Source organism: Poecilia formosa, unplaced genomic scaffold, assembly GCF_000485575.1.
Source record: "Poecilia formosa unplaced genomic scaffold, Poecilia_formosa-5.1.2 Scaffold239, whole genome shotgun sequence".
NCBI classification, from domain to species: domain Eukaryota; kingdom Metazoa; phylum Chordata; class Actinopteri; order Cyprinodontiformes; family Poeciliidae; genus Poecilia; species Poecilia formosa.
In genome coordinates, this window is record NW_006800178.1 from 911,008 (window position 1) to 934,609 (window position 23,602).

A 23,602-nucleotide genomic window follows, 5' to 3' on the forward strand; every position below is an offset into this window, starting at 1 on the left:
TGTCCATTCATGGGCCTGAGCTCAACAGGTTCATTAATAAAGCTCAGACCCAATTTGACCCTCTTCGGCCAAGTCTGGGGGAATGTTAAGGTACTTCCGAGCTAAAGCGGATAGGTGGTTTCTCCAGTGAATTGTGGGTCTATGAGCCTCTGGCAGAGCCCTTTTGATGCAGAGAGACAGCAGTTCTACTTCAAGCTTCACACCCATCTCTAACAAGGAGAACAACTAACCAACAGATGAAGCTTATTTTAGTCGCTCGTATCCAGAACCTTGTTTATGTGCTCATGACCCATGCCTCGTGACTATAAAAATCAAGAGCTTTGCTTTCTGAATCAGATTGCTCATCGCCACATCAGGCTTGGGCAAAGCCAGTATTACAGCAGACAAAGCCCCAATCTGTCTCCTGCTCCTTCCTGCCAAAACTCGTGAACAAGACACACGGACAGTTTAGCTTTTCCACTTTGAGCAGAGAGTCGCTCAAAACCCTGAGGCACCGGTGCAACCTTTTTAAGGTTTACATTCTGCTGCAAAACACCCCGGTGCACACGGAAAGCCGTGGACAGAAGACCGCAACAAAGTCACATTTTATGCAAATCCCCAACATCAGGTTCACAAAGCAGACACCCACCCCCTTCACACACTGCCTTGACATTGTGTCCTTGACCACCACAAGCAGCATCAGGGCCAAGGGTCAGCCAGACAGAGTCCAACATGCACCAGCAGCAAGCTTGACATTGTAACAAGACATCTCTTACTTTGGTTATACAAGAAGCAGAGAGTCAGACTCCTGCAGCCCCCTTTCCAAAAAAAAAGTCTCGGCAACCCTGAAGAGTAAAGATCTTCTCTTATACAGAAACAAATTTAATGCAAATCTATATTCAGATTTATTTCAATCCATTAAAGTCAGTCAGGTTAAAAGCCATTTACAGTTAGGTCCAACATAAATAATGATGCCAGCAGATTTAGATTTATAATAGTTTTCATTCCAACAAGGAGTTATTGTCTGATATAAAATCAAAGTACAACCTCTTAAGGACAATAAAACTATAAAGGGAGTGTCAATGATGATACCAGAAGGCTGAATTATCACTTTGCTGCAGCGCTCCATCCAGACTAAACATGGAGAGACGGTGCAGAAAAACAACTGTTAACAGAGAGCACCTCCAGCAGATCCAGGATCAGAAGGAACGACAACCTGCCATGACAAGCACACTGAATTCATTCTTTAAATTCACCAACTTTTTCCCTCTTCAATAAAAGTGTATCCAATTGCCCAGCTCTGGGTTCCTGTGCACCAGAGAGTATTGGATTACAGCAGACTTGATGACTGTTTTCAGCCTAGCTGCTGGTCCTCCAGCAGGGGCAACAGATCCCGATGAGCTCTGCTGCAGCAGAATCAGGAAACACGCGAGGACATAGCCTAGATAAAGAGTTTCAGCAGCACCGGTTTCACTGCAGTGTCCCATTTTATTCACCTTCCACTTCTGATGACGCTCCCCAGCAGGAAGCGGCAGACGTTAGGTGTGAAAGCTTGGACTGCAGCTTCCCTTACCGCAGTCTCATGACTAAGGCAAGAGAGGCAGAAACTCAGACAGGCAAACAACGTCAACAGTTACAAACCACCCTGACTTCATCCGTCAGCCAGTTTGGCTAATCCAACCCTACCGTCACAAACAAGTGCAGCTGTATTGCATCCGGCTTTATTCTTGCTCCCGTTATAAAAGCAGGCAGAATGTTTTGTAGATTTTAAACATTTTCATATTTTCCACTAGTGGAAAAGCTGCTAAAAGAAATGGAAGCTTTTCAGCCTGAGGATGTGAAGAGCGAGGATTAAAGACATGCCTTTTAATCCGTCTCATTCTTCCTTTCACTTCACTTTAGAGTTTTACAGTCTTTCAGAGAGGACAAGGAGACCTACTTTATGAAGCAGTCACAAGACACCTGCTGCCCAGCTACACACACACAGACACACACACGTCTGAGCTTAAAGAAGAGTTTTGGTTTGGGTTTTTAGGATAAGTTACTGAAGTGTTACAATGCAGTTAGTCATGGAATGGTTGTAAACATAGAGGTCAAATACAAGACATTTCACCACTTTTAGAGTGTGTGTGAGCTTTTCTAAGCATAATGGCTGCTGTTATTCCACCTGCAACTCCACTGACACAAGGTAACCACGTCATTGACAAAAGCAAGAAACAATATGACTGTGGCAGGTAAGTCAGTTGATCTTACCGTGTGTGTGTTGGTGTCAGAGGTTTTCGTCTCCTGCAATGTCAAATATTGACCTGTTAAACCCATAACCCATCTAGAGCAAGGCCTGTTAAACCACTAAAACAACTGGGCCTGGCAGTGAGAATGTTTAGAGCAGCTTGGTTCAAAGTCAGAAATACTGCATGTCTGATAAAGTCCTGATAAGACGAGGGATGAACCTGATCACTGCAGCTGAGGACGGAGCAGTCAGTTTCATCAACAACCTTACTTTGGTTCTGTAAAGCACAGCCAGTATGACAAAGTCAGCTTTCCATCACCTGAAGAACATCTCTGTGACTAAAGGACTAATGCCTCAGTAAGATCTAGAGAAACTCACCCATGCATTCATCTTTGGTTGCAATGATCACTACAGCAGTGTCTTCTCAGGTCCGCCTAAAAACATAATTCAGTGAACTGCAGCTGATCCAGAACGCTGCTGCTGCTGCTTTTGTTCTCATTAGAACCAGGAAGATGGAGGACATCACCCAGTTCTAAAGTCCCTACACTCAGAGAACAGACTTTAAGATACTGTTAGTTTATGAATCAGTGAACGGCTTAGCACCACAATACATTAAAGATCTGTTGGAGTTGTATCAACCTTCCAGACCAATCGGGTCTCCTGGTTCTGGTTCTGCTCTGCATCCCCAGAACCAAACATGGAGAACCAGCGTTCAGCTTCATCATAAATCTGGGATAAGCTTTCAGAAAACTGCAAAAAAAGCTGAAACACTGATTTTCATTAAATCAAGACTAAAACCCACCTGTTCAGAGTTGATTTTGGACCATAATACATGAAACACTAACCAACATATTTAATGTGTGTTAATGATTTTGAAGATTGCTCTTGACAAAATGTAATGTTTGTTTCTGGTTTCTCAATTAGTGTTTATGACCTTTTACTTTTGTGTTTAAGACGAAACACTTTGAACTGCCTTATTGCTAAAATGTGCTATACAAATCAACTTGATTGATTGATGCAGGAGGAAACCGATGCTGCGTGTCCTGATGCTTCCCTGCCTTCTAAATGGAACATGTAATGGTGGGATTCAACACGGCTCAACAGCACCATCTGCAGGACAAATACAGCCAACAGGAAGGACCGAAGAAAAAACTCAGATCTCACGTTTCACCAGAGTACAGTGGTAACCATAGAAACTATTGTGGTAGATAGACAATGTTCACTCCCCAGTAATAAGATGTCAGAAGCAGACCCTTTAAGTCCTACAAAATTTATGAATTTAAGGCAGGAGAAAATACAGCTCAGTTCTTCAATGCCGATTGTCCAAAAGACAAACTGAAGGTAGTAGTTCATATAAATATGATCATTTTTATGCAACGATTTTGTCTCTAAAATATATTTGACATAATGCATATCAGGTTGTTGCATGTAGCTTTGCACATTCTGAGCATCGCTGCTAGCAGACCGTGAGCAGGACTCTCCTGATAAATGGTGAGGAACAGTTCCTACCTTTCCCTGAGCCGAAGAAGCAGTCCATCTCAACACTGGACCGAGAGTGAGAGACGCAGAGAGCCGAGCTGGGGACCAGCCCCTCCTGAGGCGGGCTGCGCTCGGTGGTCCGGACCAGACACCAGCCGGGCCGCTCCGTGGGCCGCTCCAACAGCTCTACAGTCTGGCCTGCAGTGGACACAAGAGAGATGGTCGTCTCACTTTAACGTCATTAGAAACCGATGCCTAGGAGGAAGGTGGGAGCGGGTCTCACCTGTGCTGATGGACAGTTCTGTGCTGCATCCTGCTGTGAAGTCCTGGAGGACCACGGTCAGCTCGCACCCACCGGAGAGCTGCAAACAGAGAGAACCCGCATGTCACAACCTGCAGAGCTAGCACCTGTTCCGCTGACACAGCACATGTCCAGGTTCCTGCTCTGGAACAGAGACAGATCCAGAATTCAGAAACCAACAGCTTCATGCAGCATCAGAAACAGCTTCACTACAACAGAGGATCCCTCCTCTCCAAGCATGAGAAGTGAGAGGTGCATGTTCTGCGTTATTAGGCTCACTGAATGGAAAACAGCTTAGAAAGAGATTCTGCAACAACTCCACAGGCTGACCTCCAGCCCAAAATCACTGCCAAGACCACCAAAACACTGAACTCTAAAAGATTAATAAGTTGTCTATTTTTTTTAATGCCTACTATAAAGATGCAGAGCCTTTTGCTGACTAATTTCAGTTTCCTAAAGATCTTATCTACCAATTCTGATTGGGACCAATTTTTATTTTATTTTAACAACTTAATCCATTAAAGATAAAATGTAGGTTCTTTTATAGAGGTAGCCATTTATTTAATCCAACACAAGAAGAAATTAAAAGGTCATCATGGTGGTGTGGTTGAGCGGTGCAGTGTTGGGGTATTGTTGATCGGCACGTCAGCAGTATTGTTCAAGTATACTTCATTTTGATTAAATGCTCACATGTTATCCAATGGGTCTGGCTTCCTCATGACAGTTAAGGAGCTGATGTTGTGTAAACTCCTCTAAAGCTCAATTTTTAATGTTTCACTGAAACAGATTTTAAACGATTGTCTTGGTACAGCTGTTTGTAGTGACGCGAGCAGAAGTCAAATTAAACAGTTCCATGTCATACCAAACAACTTCTGGTTTTACTGGATTTCAGTCTGCCACTCTGCATCCGCAAATACACGTTTTCAAATTATTAATACAGCATACCCAAATAAAGCAAAATCTAAGGAGGGTATAATCTGGTTTGTACAGATTATATTTCCACTGGCATTTATGGTAAAAATTAATATAAGCCCAAAGCATTGGGTCAGGCCTGACCACATCAACTCCACCGAAATATAACAAGGCTTTAGGTCCAGCAATTTGTAAAAAAAAAAAAAGTTTCCACAACTAAATGAGTCTAATTGTGGAGCCAGTCTTCAACAGCCAAGGACTAGCATGTGCTCACTGTGACCTCTGTAACCCATGTTAATGTTTAGCCCCGAGAACAGGAGAAGGAAGCTGAAGCACTCAAAGTCCTCATAAGCTGTGCATCACCGTGTCAGCCTCATGGCATTGACGTATGCTGGTCTTTAGCCACATTAACCTGGGAACCAACACACACACAGATGCCAGCCCTCGGCATTTACACCCCAGTTACATTAACAGACTGATCAGGCGGTCGGCCTGGATAACATGAAGCCCAACAAACCCTCACCATTTATTCATCGGTCTGCATAGGCAGAGCAAAACGGTTTTATGACCCATCAATAAGGCTCGGACTGTGGTAATATATATATATATATATATATATATATATATATATATATATATATATATATATATATATATATATATATATATATATATTTGACTTATAACACTTTAAATATTAAATATCTTGTTTCTGATAGTGACTCAAATTAATTAGATATGCGTCATGTAACAACCGGTGAGGACTGCAGAGCTGCTTAAATCTGACTACAGGAGAACTAATTGAGACGGGAGATGTTTCAGAACTGTGTCCGTCAACAACATTAAATCTCCACTTTATGTTTCAGCCAACATAAAGGGAGCACATCTTTCAGACAAACAGGATGAATAAACTGGACAAACTGCTTCAAAGTGTAAGCAGTGCTCAGGTTTAATTGAGGCCAAGTCGTCGTCCTCCATTTGCTCCATTTTCTCTGTTTTGGAAAATGTTAGGTAGTGTGTGAGTGTATGTGTGTACGCCATAGTGTGAGCTGGGCTTAAGATCTCCTAGCAACAAAGACTGTTGTTTCTATAAAGGTGCAGGTGAACTTCTACCTGACAGATGGCCCCACACACACACACACACACACACACACACACACACACACAGTTGTTTTCAGTCCTTCTGGCTGATTAGAGCTCAGTTCATTCAGGTCCGAGTCGCTGCGGTTAACAAAATTGTTCCTGCACAAATTTCAAATTTTTTTTTGTTTTTCTTTTGTTTCAATGTTTAGTTCCATCTCTGTTCACTTGAAGCTTTTATATAAAGCATAAATACAAAAGTTCAGTTTGAACATAGTAAAGACTTTACTGCAGTGATCTGGCCTTAAACACCACCGACTGCATAACATGAAATAATGGACAAAAGTCGACATCTAATGGACAAATTAATGAAATGAATAAGCAGTTGAAAGGTTGGCTGGATGAACTGATAGATGGTAGGTTCTTTTTAAGACTTAGAGTTCTCAGGTAGGTATGTACTGTAGGTGGATAGATGGGGTTAGAGTTAGGGTAGGTCATGGGTTGGTTGATAGATGGATTTTTGTTCCTACACATTTTCTGATCCCTTCAGAATTCCTTTCAAAAAGATACTTCATCACAAAGGGAAAGCATCTTAACTCATATCATCCAAGAACCTTCAAGAAGTTGATGTGGATGGTGAGGGATGGACGTCCAGTACCAGTCAGTCATGCCACAAATCTGAAGCCATGCTAATCCACCTCATTTACTTTTACTGCTCCCCTTTAAAGCTTGTCTGGCTGTTTGGTTAGCAAGTGGATCCTCACCCATCCTGCTCTGAACCCATGAAGCCTCCTTATCAGGTCGTCTGGGATTTGGGGTCAAAGTTCACCTATTTGAGCTTAAGACGATAATCAGCTGCACTTGCAAAAATAGCCTGTTGCCATAGTTATGTATCATAACTGTCTGAAAGTAAAAAAATAAAAATAAAAATACATAAAGACCAAACATCCTTCCAGCTTCACAGCACCCAGAACCAGAGCCTCAGAATCCAACATGCAACGTCTCAACCAGACATTGCGAACAAAAAAAGAACCAATCAGAACTAACATAGCAGAGCCACTACCACCCTGCTTACGAATCTAAAAATGTTGATCTTGTAATTTTCTGGGAGATGAAGCTTCAGAGCTGGTTTTGTCACGTAATGAACTCTGAAAACCCAGAAGTGTCAGCTAAATATTTATAATATTTGCCTTATAGTTGAAGGTAAACCGTTTAAGAAGTGAGGACCCCTGAATGAGAAGGAACATTCACCAAATGATGTTTTGTATTTTACAGTTTTGGAGTCTCCATTAACTACAACTCTAATTGCACTACTACCGGCTGTTGCAATCATTCTCCTCACCAGCTCTGGGACAAGAGTGTTTATACATATAAAAGACAATTTAAAAAAATAAAAAAAATATATATATATAAAATCGTCAAGGCCTAAAAACCTGCATTTCTTCAGTATTTTTGCACTGGTGCCACTTCATTGGCTTTCGGTCTAAGACTACGGTAAGTGCCTTTTAAAGCAGACTGAAGACGTCTCGCTGCTTCAGCACTGTGACCGACTTCCACCTCCACCATGTTTTCAGACCGATCAGACCGGCTTGCTTTGTTTGAGAGAGTGGGAATTGCACTCTGCCGTCTTGTCATATGACCCTCCTCTGCTCACTCCAAACGTGTGTGCACATGAAAGCTTGTGACGGTCACATGTTTCAGTAGAAGACGGCACAGTGATGACAACCTGTATGACATCAGTGTCATTTACTGATGAAATTTATTTGTAATAGACATTCTGGTGTGGTTAACACACCTAATCAAGTTTTGTGAATTTTTGAAAACGTATTACCCATGTTTTCATTTCCTTTTGTCCGAACAAATGGACAGAAACACTTGCAGTATTCAACATGACATGTATTTTCCCGACAAAGAATTTATTACTAGATCTTAAGTGTAAGCTTCTGTTTTCATTATGATGTTTTAAAAAATTCTTTGACATAAAATAAAGGTTTTTTGTTGTAAAGATTGTTTAATGTCCTATTAATCTCAATTTTCAGGTGTAACCCACTTAGTATGCTATGAAATCAGGTCAGTAACTCTTGTAAGATATGACAGCTGGAAACTGAAAACTTTTATTGCATTTACTCTTTCGCCTCACCTCTACGCTTTAACCCAATAGATGTGCTAGAAGATAACTTTCATTGTGAAATTTCAGATATCATTAATTCCATTGCTCCAGTTGAAGTGAAGGTCGTTTCTGGTAGGAACAAGTCTCCATGGAGATGTGTGCAAACAGATCTGCAAGAAACCTTTGTCACAGGGCTGAACATGAATGGCATAAAACTCAACGTCACGTTTATTATGAAATCTATATATCACTCGACACTAAAACATGCAAGGGAAACATTCTTTGCAGAAATCATAAAGAAAAACAATAATAATGCCATAGTTGACAGGCTGACAAACCCTCATGTGACTGAACCACCTGAACTCCACTTCAACACGGCCTGCAATTAATTTGCCAACTTTTCTGCTGAGAGTTTTAGTGGCCACAACATAATCTTATGTTGTGGCCACTAAAACTTGAAAGAATGTTGCAATTTTTAACCTTTCATGACATTTGTTGGTGAGGCAACTGAATCTAGGAATTAGTGGAAGAGTGGTCTTTAATTTACCGACTTATCCTTCTTCCACATCCATCAACACTACACATGGTTTCATGCGTCAGACGGGGATCTCGCGATCATTTTTATGTCCAAATGTGATGTGATCATGTCAAATCTGCATCAGTTTTAGATAACATTCTCACTCATTTCTACTCTACATCTTCCTTTGGTTCGAGGATGTTTACTTGGCTTTTTTTTTTATTTTTAAACACCCGAGTTTGTGCAGGATGTCGTCATGTTCTTTGCAAAGGAAAACGTTCTTGAGACAGAGATTCCTACTTCCTGGAAGAAGCTCCTTAGTATTTCCCCCAGATAACTAGCTGAGCCCATTGGCAGGGGCACTATGTGTTTTTGTATCAGAGAATGTTAAATAATTAGGTAATTATGGTGTATGTTGTTGGAAGACACTGTTGACAATATCCAAACACATAAATATAGTCTAACTTTTTTTTTTTTTTTTAAGTACAAAAAGTTTAAAACTTTTTTTTTTGCACTTCAGTCAAATCAGTGAATCTTCGATCAGGCTGTGTAATGCTGGTCACATTCAAAGATGACCTAAAGTAGACCTAAGCAGTTGCTTGGGGCATCCCAGACATTCACAGGATCCTCATGAATGCTTACATTTAGACACAGAGGGTAGACCTGAAACACTTTTACATTTGCTTGTTGAAAATGACGATACTATTTGATTTAATCCCACCATCTGGGGACGCAGACGGTGGGATTCACACCCTTTGCCTCGAATCCATTTCAATGCCTCAAGTATAAACGTATGGCTTGGGAAACCCTGCTCCCAGTTAGGGTTCAGAGTTTAATGGAGGCATTTTAGAAAGACCAACTTGTCAAACTCAGTTACACTGATCCTGAATGACAAAAAGAATTAGACTTGGGCCAGAATTTGATTAAGACTAGATTAACTATGTATGCATTTAGACACAAAATGAGCTGGATCCTAATTGACATTAGCGCAGCTAACTGAATAGGTTCCTACTAAATCAGATCAGTATTATTGGCTTATATTGCAGTGAAGATATGAAAGACAAGGTTCACCAAAGATGAAAACAAAGAGCTTTAGTGAATATTATTAATAAAAAAAACATCTACCAGCTGTCATATGACCTCTCTAACCCACACAAACACACACGCTCGCACCGTTTGAGGTTTCTGAGAATAATTCAGTGCTCCAGCAGCTTCAGGTTTCTAGTCAATGTGAGGAATAAGAGCCGACACCCAGCAGGACTGACCCCACTTACTGACACGGTGGGAGTTTTACGTTCTCTGGAGGCATCATTTCTATACCGACTTCGGATAACCAAAATCACAAAGAATGAAGAGCGACAGTCCACTAAAGCAACTAAAGCTTCAAGTTGATTCATTTAAGATGCAATACCATGTCAGTGATGCCGAGAACAGCCATCTACATAAGTCACATACAAAGGTGTTGAATGTAAAACATGCTTACAGTTGCTTACAAACTGAAACTGGACAGAATGTCATGGAACGATCCCCCCAGGTACTGAAGTGAAAATATATTGTACATCCAATCACCAGGTTCTGTTTGGACATTTCAGTGGTGAACCGAGTTAAGCTGATCGTCTACGGCTCCACATTTCCACATTGGACCTGTTGGGGTGAAGTCAGTATAGAACAAACAGTGCAAAAACCCGAATATCAGAAACACCAACAGTCACATGTACACCAGCACGGTGCCATAAACATTCAGAGATGCCGTGATTAGAGTGTCCCAACTCTGAATTATAAAGCCCGTTTCAGCCGTTATCAGCCTGCAGACGAGCCCCTCTCTAAACCGCCTCTGATCTGCCACATATCACAGATTATATAATATTGCACGTCAGTTTTAAAGCAGCATCGTAAAACCCGAAGGGCGTGTGGAGTGGAACTATGTAGGGCTGATAAAGAGTTTCACATCGAGTGTGAGACTCTAAAGGGTTTGGCACAACGGAAGGAACCCCCCGCTCATGTCAGCATGATGATCCACCATAGTTCTCATGTGTTTTTATTATAAATCTGACAGTCAGCTGGTCACACAGACCATTTGTAATATAAATCTTACTACATTTAAAACTCACGTTTCAGACACCAGGTGTTGCTTCTGTGCAAAGTTCTGGGTATTAAATGCATCAGTTTCCATGCCCTGACACGGAATAGCTTCAATCCAGTTAATGAGGTGATTTATTATTATTATTATTATTATTATTATTAGAAAGAATGCAGTTATTCTCATTGTTTAACAGAAAGCTACAAGTAGCATCAATCAGGGGGCGGAGCCTGGGTAGAAGCATGTCAAACAATAAAAAGACAAAGGCGGTGATGGCTGATAAGATGGGGGTCAGACACTGGGTACATGTTTCCAACACTCGAATGAATGAACAGCTTCCACAGCTCAGGAAAATGCATCTATTCAAAGCCATTTCCAGGTTTCTGTACTGTGTAAAAAGTAGAATAAAAAAAAAAAACAACATAAAACTAAACCATCCATGAAGAAAAACTTTTCCACAAGTCACACCTTTCCTGTATGAGTCAGTGGGCTAATTTGTTTTTAAAGCAAACAAAATGTGAAAATAAAAAAACGATACAACAATGTCTGAATTGATTTTAAAACTCATGTTTCAGACACTAGGTGTTGAGGTAAAACAACGATAGCATGCCAGCAGTGTGAATGAAACGGCAGCATGATGGATTATATACAGGCCTTGGATAAGTATTCATAACCTTTGAACCTTTTCACATTACAAGCTCAAGCTTCACTGCATTCATTGGGGTTTTATAGGTTAGACCCATACAGAATACTGCATAGTGGGAGGAAAATGATTGTTTTCAAAATGTTTTTTTTTTTAAACCATAAATTTAAATGTGAGGCGTGGATTTGTGGCGAGTCACCCAGAGTCGATACTTTGGGGTTTCTCTCTTCTCCCACATGTCTGCTTTGTGGCCTACACTGCAAACAGGACTTCTTTCCTTTAACAGGGACTTTCTTCCTGCAACAGATGCTTCCATCTGAGCCTGTCATTTCTGATGGATGTCCATGTTTCTATTATGTCAGATGTTTCCCATTTTAAGAGGATGGACTGTATAGATTAGATGACTTTTGAAGTTAAACAGTCACTTGTTTTACACTTTGGTGCATACGGAGATTCTGGACCTTCGACTACTAAAAAATGATTGTTAGCTTGAGGCATGAACTGTGTTGAAGTTTGAAACTATTGGATGTTTTGGATGTTTGGCAAATGACGTATGATGGCTCAATGAAGCTTATTAGACATTGTGTGCACTGTAAACGGCACCTTGGGAGAAGGGCCATGACATCTTTACTAACGACAAAAGGTCATATAACATTGTACTTGCCTCCAATTTTAATCACTCAATATTAGGAAGCATGGCCAACACGGACTGAACGGCTTCCTTCACTACCATTACTGAAACTACATGCCGACTACAATTCAAAAACAGAGCAGAAAATTAATGTCATCGTTCAGAACTTCTCCTTCTGTTCGCTGATTAGACCGGCTGAAAGAAGAATAGAAATCCCAGACGGAGCAACGAAGGGAGAAGAAAAGTAGAATTGCCGAGGACGGCAGTGGTCAGGCTAAAGGTGACTGGTTGCTCTGGACTTTCTGTAAGTGTATCAGATTAAAGGGGGTTTACCATAGTACATGTCACACGTTGAGTTTATTTATTTAAATGATTGAAAGCCGTGTATTTTCTTCCTTTCACTACAGTTATAAGCCACTTTGTGTTGGCATATCACTTCAACTACCATCAGAACACAATGAAGTTTGCAGTTCTAACAATGGGATGAGAAAAGGTTGAAGGGTATAAAAAGTTGTCCAAGGCACTGGGGATGCTCCTTCTTCTTGCATATCGACTGCATACATTTTGCACATTTCAAATCCTTCTAATAAAACTAGCATTAGGGTTCTTAGAAAAAGACATTTACTGAAGATGGTGAAAAAGGAACAACGTTTGTACTTGAATCTGTTCTGTAGCATCCATCAGGTTTAGATTCAGACTTTTCAATGCTCACATTTCATTCATCCTGTCTGAGTTTAATAACCCATTTCCTGTCTGCCTGCTGCCTACACACACACACACACACACACACTAAGTATTAATCTACTCTGCTATAGCAAAGCTGGACTTAAGTGAATGGAAACCTCAACATTATAGACATGGAAGGACCTCAAAAAGAAACCCAAAATCTCTTACTATAAAAACGTAAAACTAAATTGATGATATGCAATCATTTCGATGTTTACAATCTCGACTGTGGCAAAATAATTAAAAAATGAAAACCACAAGTCATCTTCAGACTAGAGACTACATCTACGTCTCTAGTCCTGTGCAAAGAGGACTAGAGACGCATTCAGGAGAGGAAAAACTGTCAAGGCGTACATCTGAGGTTCAGCCTGATCAGACAACCGGTGTAAGAAAGAGGAGCTTCGAGCTCTTCCCTACGAGACGAAAAGCATTAAAAACCGTTTCTACCTGTAGGAGACCAGTCCTGCTGGAAAGAGAACATCACAGTTCTCAGCTGTATCCTTTAAACACAGTTCAGTTTCTATACAGCTTCTCCCAGAAGAACAGTTTGACATTAAAGCAGACGAAAACAACAGCAGCTCTGTTTGTTTAGTCTGAGTTCAGTCCAGCAGTTTGTACTCACTCTGCTGCTCTCCTTGAACAACTTAAAGCTCATCCACTTTGGCATGTCGGCCTCGTCTCTTCCCCCTCTCTGTCGCTCTGTCCTTCTGACAGCTCTCTTCACTGCGTCTCTGCCACACACACACACACACACGTAAACACGCCCTCATGCACCCTCTGCCTCAGCCTGAACAAACAACCGTTGCTTTGTGTTTGATGACAACACTATTCTGCTCGCTGTGTGTGTGTGTGTGGGTCAGTGTGTTCACATTTCTCCCACTCCATGGAAGCGACTGAGGCACTAAAACGCTTCCAACTGACAGCAAAATAAGTGTGTGTGTGTGTGTGTGTGTGGAAATGGGAAGGGCAAAAAAGTCATATGAGCAGCAGATGGTTAAAGTACAGCTTCACTTTGAGCTCAATGAATCTGATTCATGAGAACATACATGTCAACAATCGCTGCCTGTGTAGCAGAGTCTAATCGGCACACTGCAGCACCAAGAAAGGCCATTTTTTATTTCTAAACCGCTCACTGGAACATCAAATTATAGGCCAGTTCTCGCTTATGTACAGGAGAAATTCTTTCGGAAAATGGGTTTTTGTTGCACTCATCCGGGACGAAATTTGTCCTACTACTTTAAGAAGTAAAAAAAATGAAACAAGAACGAGTCAGTCCACGGGGGCCGATTGGCTCTCATGGGTTTGTGAAGGTGCAAGATGCATTTCTGTACAGGAGCTGAACAGCAGGTTTGGGGGTCAGCTCTATCCGGATGCATCGATATTAATGACCCTCATCGATTTTAACATCTGTGGAGTTTTAGGTGTTCTGGGTTCTTTACCAACTTTGGAAGCCGACCGCTCCCGAGACGATCCATCACCGTCTACGTCTTCTCCATTTGCAGATAATGATTCTCACTGTGGCTCACTGAGGTCTAAAGACCTTAGAATGTCCTCTCAGTTAGAGATGCACTAATAAATCGGCTCCAATATCCTTCATGTTGGGAAAACGTGAGCAGCAGAAGCTTGAAGCTGGTGTTTTCCGATCTTATCTACCTCAGCTAAGGTCTAAAAACCAGCCACTGTCCTCTCATTCTTTCAACTTCATGTTTATGCTCTTGCATTATTCATTACTCTATGATGTATGCAAGTATCATTTGCATAATCCAACTTTTAGACTTCATTGTATCTGATGAAAGTGCATCAAGCTCACAAATAATCAGTATTGATTGGTCCTGGGTAAAAACAACATCATTCGTTATTTTCAAACTTATTTTTCAGGAATGTTGAAGTTTTTCCCAAAGGTGAGAACTTAAATTCGTTCCAGATTCATCCCAGAGATTTTTCATCCAAGTTTGAAGGAAATAAAGATGGAAGTTGTAATCCCGTTACATAGTGACACACCGTGCCGTCCTGCATGTCCCGTCCACTTACACGAGGTAAACAAGTGGCATTGGGTTTTCAATTGTTTTTTTTTTTAGGCATTTTGGTTATGGTACATTTAAAATAAAATGTTACATAAATATATATTTTTTTCTGTACTATGGTGGTCCAGACATTGGTGGGCTCCTGTTCCACACAGTGGCTAAGGTTTATAGAGCGTGGCTCATAAAAAAAAAAAAAAAAAGGCAGGAGCTAAATAAGCATCTAGAGTGCAGTACTGGTGGCAGAGGAGCCATGAAGACTGCCAAGCTTACAGCCACTGGAACGATGCTTTAAATAACACAGACCGCAGGCTGAGCCACAGCCGCCTCATTACACTGGAACACGTCACAGGAAGGAGAATCCAGTCGTACGGAGGAGGCGAAGGCTGCGGTGGGACATCAGCAAAAGAATCACAGAGCTGAAGTACAGTAAAGTCCAACTCAGTGGCTGGTGCGAGTCCTTCGTGATGATCATAGCAGCTTCATCATGTTCACACTGAACATCTTGTTAATGTGAAGCAACTGAAGCTTCAGCTAAAAGCAGCAGACGGAGCAAGGAAGGAAAAAACAAAAAACAAAAAGCCGTCTAGGTCACAAACTCTCATAGCACAGTCATCTTTAATGACTTTTACGAGAGCTGGACAATTCCACGTCCGTCACTAGGACCGACCCAGACATTACCACACAGAAATCAGATTATAAACTCTCTTCCTTGTTGTCTACATGGAGAAGAGCAGCAATGGAGTCAATGTAAAGGGTACAACCCGCAAAATTAGACCTACTTAAGAATGTAAGGAGGCATATGGGTCAAAAAGAACTATAAAAAAAATTAATGCAAAGTAATAATTTTGGTTTTTATGTTTTGTTTTTTTTAACCACACCATTTGTTTTTGTGCTGGTTTACTGCATCAACTTCTGCTTGTGTTCAAAAGCAGAGAGCAAAATCTGAAGTTTGTCCTCCAGATTTTAAGACTACGATATTTTGACTCCAATCATTTCATCCATTGCATTTTTAATAGAAGGACTTTGATAAAGTTTAACAACTGTAGCAGGATTTTCATGGGATGCCGAGAGAAATGTGTTGTTTTTCTGTACTTGTTTTTGCGAATGATGAACATTTTTAACAAGTAAAGAACCACAACTGTGTTTCAGGCTAACCTGAAGGTCAGCAGTGGCTGCAGTCTGAAATGTGTTCATTTCAGCAGAGATTTTCATTATGATTATGACAGATGTGTCAACAATTCCAAGACCAATCCTTTGTTTGCAGTATACATGGCTGCAGTGCCGTCTGGCTGGACCTTGTCGGCTGCTTAAGGGTCAGGACAGAACCAGCAGGTCAAAGGAACAGAGAACCTCTTCAGCTTGGGCATCACATTCCCACATCTATATACAAATATATCAACATTTTCTTAATGTATAGAAAAAATACAAATAGTATTACACTCTGAATTTACTCAGTTTTTCCAGCCTGTGTAGAATTTTGAGAGAATTTATTTGGTTTTTATTACCTCACCCTGTGACATATGAGCTTCCAGCAGACCTTTTTACATCGTCTGTCTTTAGGTCTTATGCGTCACCCTGATGAGTCCATAAATGTAATAATATATATTAAGATTTAAGACTGAAATTAATGACTTCTGTGTTTGCAAATTGTTACGATAGTATTTGGATTTCCAAACGTGACATTAGGAGTTTGGGAATATGTCAGGTTTATTTGGAGAAGACATGTCAGAAGTATTTACAAGGAGTCCAACAACTCCTTGTAAATACTTCAAACCAACAAATGTATACCTGCCAAATTTCTGCAGGAAATGACACAGTCCTCCTCCTAGTGTTTTTACAAGTTAAAATTTTGCTCCTTACTGGTTTAAATATCCCATCTGTACCTTCACTGTTCTGTTTGTGTCAGCAGTGGATTGTCTGAGATGGACTCACATTGAAACAGCATGTTCAGTGAGAACAGGGATTTAATGCCGACTTACTACAGTCCAGACCAAACAAGTGAACTTTCTTTCTACCATGATCTGTCCTGCTGAACATTACATGACTCACACCACATCACTGTTCTAGTGACATGATTTTGATTTACTCCTCTTATTTAAATCAGCCATCCTACTAAAGGGATCAGTGTAAGTGGCGCATAAATTGGACATAGTACAGTTAAATACCCATCAGCATAATTTTACTGTGCATTTTAACATTGTGTCTGTTTTTATGTTAACCTTTGTAAGGTGACCTTAAGTGTCAAGAAAGGCACCTACAAATAAAATGTATTACAATAGTATGCTAAAAGGATAAGTGAAGGAGATGAGAAAGAAGAAAAAAAGAGAAAAACATATTCAAAAGATTCGTCATCCAAAACCACCAGAAACGGTAGCTTCACCCTAAACACACACCCTGGAAAGGCAGACAGCGGAACATGTGACTGGGCCGACGCTAGGCTGTTTTTAATCGGAGGAGAGACGAGGAGTGAAACCAGAGAACAGAAAGCACAAGGAATGTTTCTGAACGCAGAACCTCAACGTTTGTGTGCAGGCGGCCTGGGAGAGGCGACAAAAACACAAACTGGGAAAGAGGGAGCTGTAGAATGAGTGAAAGACCACAACAGTAGAGATGGTCTGGACTCACAGAGAACTGATCCTAATGGGAATTAAGGAAAACAGACAAGAACACCAGAAACCAAACAAAGTATCCAGCCTCACAGACGTCAACGGCCTAAAAGCACCAAAGTGCTTCACACACAGGTCCGCATGCTGATGTAGGCAAGTTACTGGACAGTAGCCACAGGTGACCTGGGGCAGTCTGACAGAGGAGAGGCTGCCATGCAGCGGCGCCACCTGTTGGGCTCTCTGACCCCCACCGGCCATTCGAATAAAAAAAATAATGCTACTCGTTCTTTCTGAGGTCCCCAACTAAAATAGCAAGAGGTTCACTACCTCCACCACCCAAACAATCTGGGATATAAACATTTTTTATCAGTCAAAACATATTTTCATATATTTTTTATTTTACATTTAATTAACAAGATATTTTCCTTTTTTTTTAACTAGTGATGAGTTATTCAGATGCCTATTAAATCATATTATGCCAAACAGAAGAGTGGAATCACATTTAAGCACCAACTTCATAAGAGGCAGACTGGCCTTAAACCCAGCAGGGGTCAAATTAACCGCATATTTTCCGTCCAACAGGTTATTTTTTTATTTATTTATTTTTTTTAAATGGAGAAGGAAATAAATCTGAAGGAATTTTAACAGATTGCACCACTTGGTGCAGATGCGCAGACATTTTCAGCTGTACACTCGGAGAACGTCGCAGAGGTAAATCAATAAAAAATAAAAAATAATAAGAATACCAAATATCATCTCTGACCTGGACTCTTCATCCAAGTTGGACAGAAAGGCCTTTAATAGACCATTGCAAAGTGTTGTTTCAAGTCAAGCAACTAGTTGTAGCAATCGCTAAAGTACTCAGCATACTTTGATTAATTTTAATTTAAAATAATGTTTACAATGCAAATTAACTTTAGTTTTGAGATATAATTAAGCAAATGCAGTTTAAATCACACATTATTTAAAACAAGTACATCACAAATATACCTTTTGTCTTTATCAAGGCTGATGCTAATAATATACATATTAGAAGCTCCGTTACAGCTCATCTTCTGTCCTTTGATTGTCGTTATGTTGTTGCCTTTGTGCTGGTAGGTAAACAAGAAATTGTCCCTTCAAAACAAAACCATCACGACTCAATCAGGAGTTTAACCACAGGTAAAAGTAATTGAGGACAACATAGGCTGTATACATTCTAAGTTATTAGTAAATCCTTTGCACATTGTCAAACATTTTGTAGTGGTGAAGGATCCTGTCCAACATGGAGGCCATGTTGGACGACGAGTCTCACCCACTTCATGACATGCTGGCTGGATACAGGAGCAGCTTCAGCCTGAGACTCGTCTTACCAAAGTGCAACACAGGAAATCATTTCTGCCCGTAGCCATCACACTGTACAATCCACAAGTCTTTTTGCTTGTTATTTTATTTATAGTCATACTTGAATTACATCGCTCATACATTTTTTTTTTGCTCCGTTTTTAAAAACCCAAAATAGTTATTTTTCTTCTCGTTTTACCAGTTTAAGAAATAATGCTCCAGGCAGAGTCCCTTTTGTTAGTAAGCTGGCTATAACCCCAATCCTTTGTAGTTTTATTTCACAGATGCAAAATTAAAGATGCAGTTGAAAAACTTCACATCTTTTACCTGAAAATTTGATTCAAACATTAGAAAATCCCAATGACCAGGTCATTGAGAACGTATGCATAAAATATAGCAGGAGCTTTAAATGTTCCCATTCCACCAATTCCAAACAAGTAAGCAAGCATCATGCATGTAGTTCTAGTGGACTAACTGTGTCACCACAAACCGTCTACAAACAGAGCTTTAACCGCGGTGGCAAAAATCAAACAGGAACTCTGTAAACAAAGTTCAGAACAAAACTGGTTTTCAGGAAAACATCAGAGGTGGATCCCAGAATAGGAAGATGGAATTTTCCAAATCCACAGAACAATAAACCAGAGTAAAGTAACAACACACCCACACAAAGTGGCAGAGAAATCCCTTATTCTACCGGGAAGAGAGGTAGACAAGTTCTATTATCATAATGCTGAATAAAAACAACAATGAGGAAACTTGCCTAATGTTGCAGATTAGACCGAAATACTACTTAGTAGAAATGGACAGAAGGAACAGTTGTAAACTGAGACACAGAGTAAAAACAACAAAAGCTGCACTGCTGGGACCATTCTGTGTGTGTGTGTGTGTGTGTGTGTGTGTATGCCAGCTTGGTGGCTGCTGACATTTTAGGAAAGACAGTGTGTAGGCGTGGGGTTGCACTGTGAAAAGGCCACATTATAGCAGAACTCCACAGTGACTGTGTGTGTGTGTGTGTGTGTGTGTGTGTAGTAGAAATAGTAAGAAGAGGTCAGGGTCCTGTTTCAAATTCTGAAAATCCTAAATAAGTTCTGGGGTAACTGACCAAACAGCCCATTTGGTCAGTTTATGGATGTTGACATCTTGCTAAACAGCTTAAGTCTAATTCCAAATTGATCTCATGCCATTTTTAAAAATACCTTCAAAAATTATATATATATAGCTTTACTACAAAACAAGTTTTCCTTTTTATTCCAAAACAATCTTAAGGGATGAAATTAGTTGCATTAAAGTTGAGCACACACTGCGTAAACGTGCACCTCTTACTTGGAAGTGGGCGACTGGTCGGCACGCGGCATCAGCGGCACACACACCGGAACACAACCTGAACAGAGTCTTCATCGCTCTTCACACTCACATTGCTCACTACTTTTGAAACATGCAGCTCCCAGAACCTGTCTGTGGTAACCCAGTTACCACAGACACACGCTCTACCCCTGCTGGAGCCCATGGTAAGCTCCTCAGGAGACCCTGTAGTGCAGGCCCAGCTGCGGGTCATCAGCTCGTCACAGAGCCAGCCTTCCTTCTGCATATGCTCAGATTGGGCTTCCTACCTTGTCGCTGTCTATGGTGTTCTGGGAGGTCCTGGAGGTGATGGAGATGGTATCTGGTTGGCTGCTGCCATCTCCCTGACTGTCTCCATCTTCCCCTCCCTCCCTGAATGAGGCCGAACAAACATACAGCAGTGTGAGATGAGGCCATGATGTGTTTGTGTATTTACAAACAAAAACTATTCATCCTTTGGTTCTTGGTTGGGTGCAGGGCGCCCAGTTCATCAGCCCTTATCCACTTATGCCTCAAGTATCTGACAGTGGCTGCATTTTCATAACAAATGTGCCCAAAACAGTCAATATTACACTAATGTTGACAGAGGACAATTTCATAATTACAGTGTTTCCATTGCAGTTTTGGAAAATATACAAATTTTGATATGTCTGAAAAACCACCTCATCCTGCAGGAACAGTGCAAAAACATTTTATCACAGCAAGACCTTTTTCCAAAATTGGCATGCTTCCATCAAGAACATTTATTTTTTGCACTTTCAGTTTGCACAACTCTGTGGTGAATGGAAATGCAACTTGTGATGACCATCGCCACATTAAGTAGAAAAAGTAAAGTTCTGTGACGTCCAGCGTTGGGTGGAAGCATCATGTTCTGCTCCCTGTTGGTGTTTTGATACAGGAGGAGCAGGTTGACTTCACAACAGATGGCTTCAGAACAACAGACCGTTTGTGTAAACTTACTGAAGCAACATCTCAATATATCTTCAAAGAGCAACAAAGTCAACGCTTGGACTGATCTCAGTCACATCAAAAGGTGTGTGTGATCAAAGCAGGCCGAACCTGACCCAGTCCCACCGGTTCTGTCGGGAGGAATGGGCCAGAACTCCAGCAAACCGCTGTGAGAAGTTTTTGACTATTGACCAAAGTTAAGGAGTTTAACTTAGGAGTCGCTGCCCGCCGTGCAGCGTACAAGCATGTGACGCATTAACAACGCTTCGTAATAACACGGACGCATACCGAGTTTTCATTTCAACTCTGTTGGACAGCACGGACTTCAAACTTTATAAAAGTGGTGTTTTTATAGTGGTTTTGTGGTTATTTACTTCAAAATAAAGCCAGAAATAAGATTGATAATTTCCACCTTATTTTGTGGGGTCTAAATGTACCACATTTCGAAACAACCAATGAAAATGTGTTGACGGTCTGTTGCTAGGTAGAACGGAGACACGAAAAGAGAGAGACGAGAGGGGGGGGGGAGATTTGGATACGGCAAGAGACTAGGGCACAGCGATGCTGTGGATTTTACTAGGTTTGTTAGAGTTCGTGGTGTGTGCAGTGTTAGTAGTAGTTTTGCTAGCTATCGCTACATGGCTTCATAGCGAGCGCTGACGCACTGAGAAGAGAGACTCCACGCCGAGATGGCCATTTAGACCTCGTCTTCAAAGGGTTAAAAAAGTCCTGCGTCTGCAAATATCTGGTTTCAACTGGACTCTTTTCAGAGAGAACTGAGCTTTTTCTTCAACCCTTCCACACGTTCCACAGGCTGTCTGAGCACAGCATGCTCTCATCCGACTGGTTAGACAGCCAGGTGACGTTAATCCAGTTTCTCACTAGGAAATGTTGCACCTCTGTTCTTTTTGGTCTCATTTGTACTTAAAACAATCTGTTGAATACAAAAACATGTATTCCTTGTCATTCAGGTGGAAATGAAGCTGCTGGCTGACCTCTTAGAGAAGTTCCTGGGCTTAGTCAGTGCAGGCGCTTTAGGCAGATGAAGAGGCTCCTTCAGCGCCCCCTTCAGGTGAGTCATTCTCTCTTGGATCACCTCACGGATGTTTTTTATCCATTCCTGTTTGGCTTCCATGCTGGATGCCTGGAGGAGACATGTTTTCTGTGTCAAACGGTGCATGATGATGCCTCAAAGCGTTACGGCGTTATAATGACTTTGACCTACTTTTAGCACAGTTTTGTTATCAGAAGATGGGGTTCTTCCTGCCCACAGGGCAAATTTACATGGGTCTCCCTCTATGTGCTCGGTCACCCCGAGCTCTGCCGTCTGCAGACAAGACAGAAACAAGAGAGGAGTGAATAAACCAATCAATCAACAGTGAAAGGGCGACCCCTTCAGGTCCAACATAAAACTGCACCCATTGCTCACCAGTAGTCTGTTCTTGTATTGGTACTTGGTTCTTCCTGCCGAGTCTTTGATCTCTTTGCTGAAGACCAATGAGAACTCGAACAGGAAGAGGTGTCGGTCCCGGCCCTTCCGGATCAGTGCGCGCGGGTCCCAAACCTGGAAGCTGTCCTGCAGGATCAGCTCACCCTGAACCTCCAGGTTCTCCTCAAAGCCTGCAGCAGAGGGAGAGCCTGACTGCCAGATCAAGTCAGCGACTGCGAGTCTGTTCAGTAGCAGAGCATAAGCAGCCTTACCGTCCAGCATGGCTAAGTGCATGGCGTCATTGGCTCTCTTAGGAACGCTGAGCATCACCTCCAAGCCGTCTTTGATCTCCCCTTTACCCTCTTCACAGCAAGACAGCAGCTCCTGCAGGAACAGGATGGTACGCACGAGCAGAAGAGGATTTCTGCTCCGTCAGTCTGCGTCAGCGGTGAATGTGTGAGGCTGTGCTGCAGCTGCTGCAGATACCTTTAACAGAAGTTGGTACTTTGTGATCCTCTGGACTGGTTTGATGAGGTAGGAGTTGAGTGTGTTTGCCAGCGCACGTCTCTGCTGAATGTCCTGTTTAGGCACACAGAGTACCATAAATAGTTTCAGAAAGCGGTTTTCCTTCACCCTGCTACGTCTGAATGGACTAAAGTTGGATCAGAGGCGCCGACAAATTTCAAGGTTTAACTCACATCAAAGAAGCTGCCAGCGTGCTCCAGGATGAGCTGACTGGAGTCGGGTTTGTTCTTGCAGTAGTCCACATAGATGTGGAACTTATCAGCCTTATCAGAGAAAATGGACAGTTTCAATAACGGGGCGAAGCTTCAAACCGAGACAAATACTGGAGGGAGACGTCGTCTCACCCAGGTGACGAAGCAGTGGCCCACATCCTCCGGCAGCTGCTCGTAGTTCACCAGCTCCTTCAGGAAAATACTGGAAGAGAACGAAGATCAGCCATTTCACACCGCTTGACACTGCAACACGTCAAAGATCTTCGGAAAAAAAAAACTGTGCTGTGTTTAAGCTCTGTAGTGTTGGACCTTCATGCAAAAGTTTGTTGACTGATCTGAGCTTAGATCTCTTTCTAAAGTCTAAATGGAGCAGAAAGGACAGAACAGTTCCCTCCAGGAACAACAGTTTCCGGATGTTGTGCAGAGGTATAAGAATCAGGCGGGTTCTTGAACTGTCTGTGAAATCAAACCTCAAAGGTTCATTGGAGGAGGAGGAGGAGGAGGAG

At 41.6% G+C, this 23,602-nt stretch overlaps 1 protein-coding gene across 5 annotated transcripts in view; it reads right to left on the bottom strand.

Annotated features, from left to right (window-relative positions):
- Positions 1 to 23,602, bottom strand: part of kalrna (kalirin RhoGEF kinase a) — a 139,935-nt gene that overhangs the window by 41,569 nt on the left and 74,764 nt on the right. For all 5 annotated transcript variants that reach the window (XM_007569329.2, XM_016680287.1, XM_016680288.1 and 2 more), the window contains exons 31-40: positions 23,229 to 23,298; positions 23,058 to 23,147; positions 22,846 to 22,938; positions 22,632 to 22,743; positions 22,360 to 22,550; positions 22,156 to 22,257; positions 21,926 to 22,074; positions 20,252 to 20,354; positions 3,972 to 4,050; positions 3,719 to 3,886 (exon numbers count right to left, since the gene is read on the bottom strand). In XM_007569329.2, the coding sequence (XP_007569391.1) occupies positions 3,719 to 3,886; positions 3,972 to 4,050; positions 20,252 to 20,354; positions 21,926 to 22,074; positions 22,156 to 22,257; positions 22,360 to 22,550; positions 22,632 to 22,743; positions 22,846 to 22,938; positions 23,058 to 23,147; positions 23,229 to 23,298 (1,157 nt within the window). The remainder of the gene's footprint in view (positions 1 to 3,718; positions 3,887 to 3,971; positions 4,051 to 20,251; positions 20,355 to 21,925; positions 22,075 to 22,155; positions 22,258 to 22,359; positions 22,551 to 22,631; positions 22,744 to 22,845; positions 22,939 to 23,057; positions 23,148 to 23,228; positions 23,299 to 23,602) is intronic.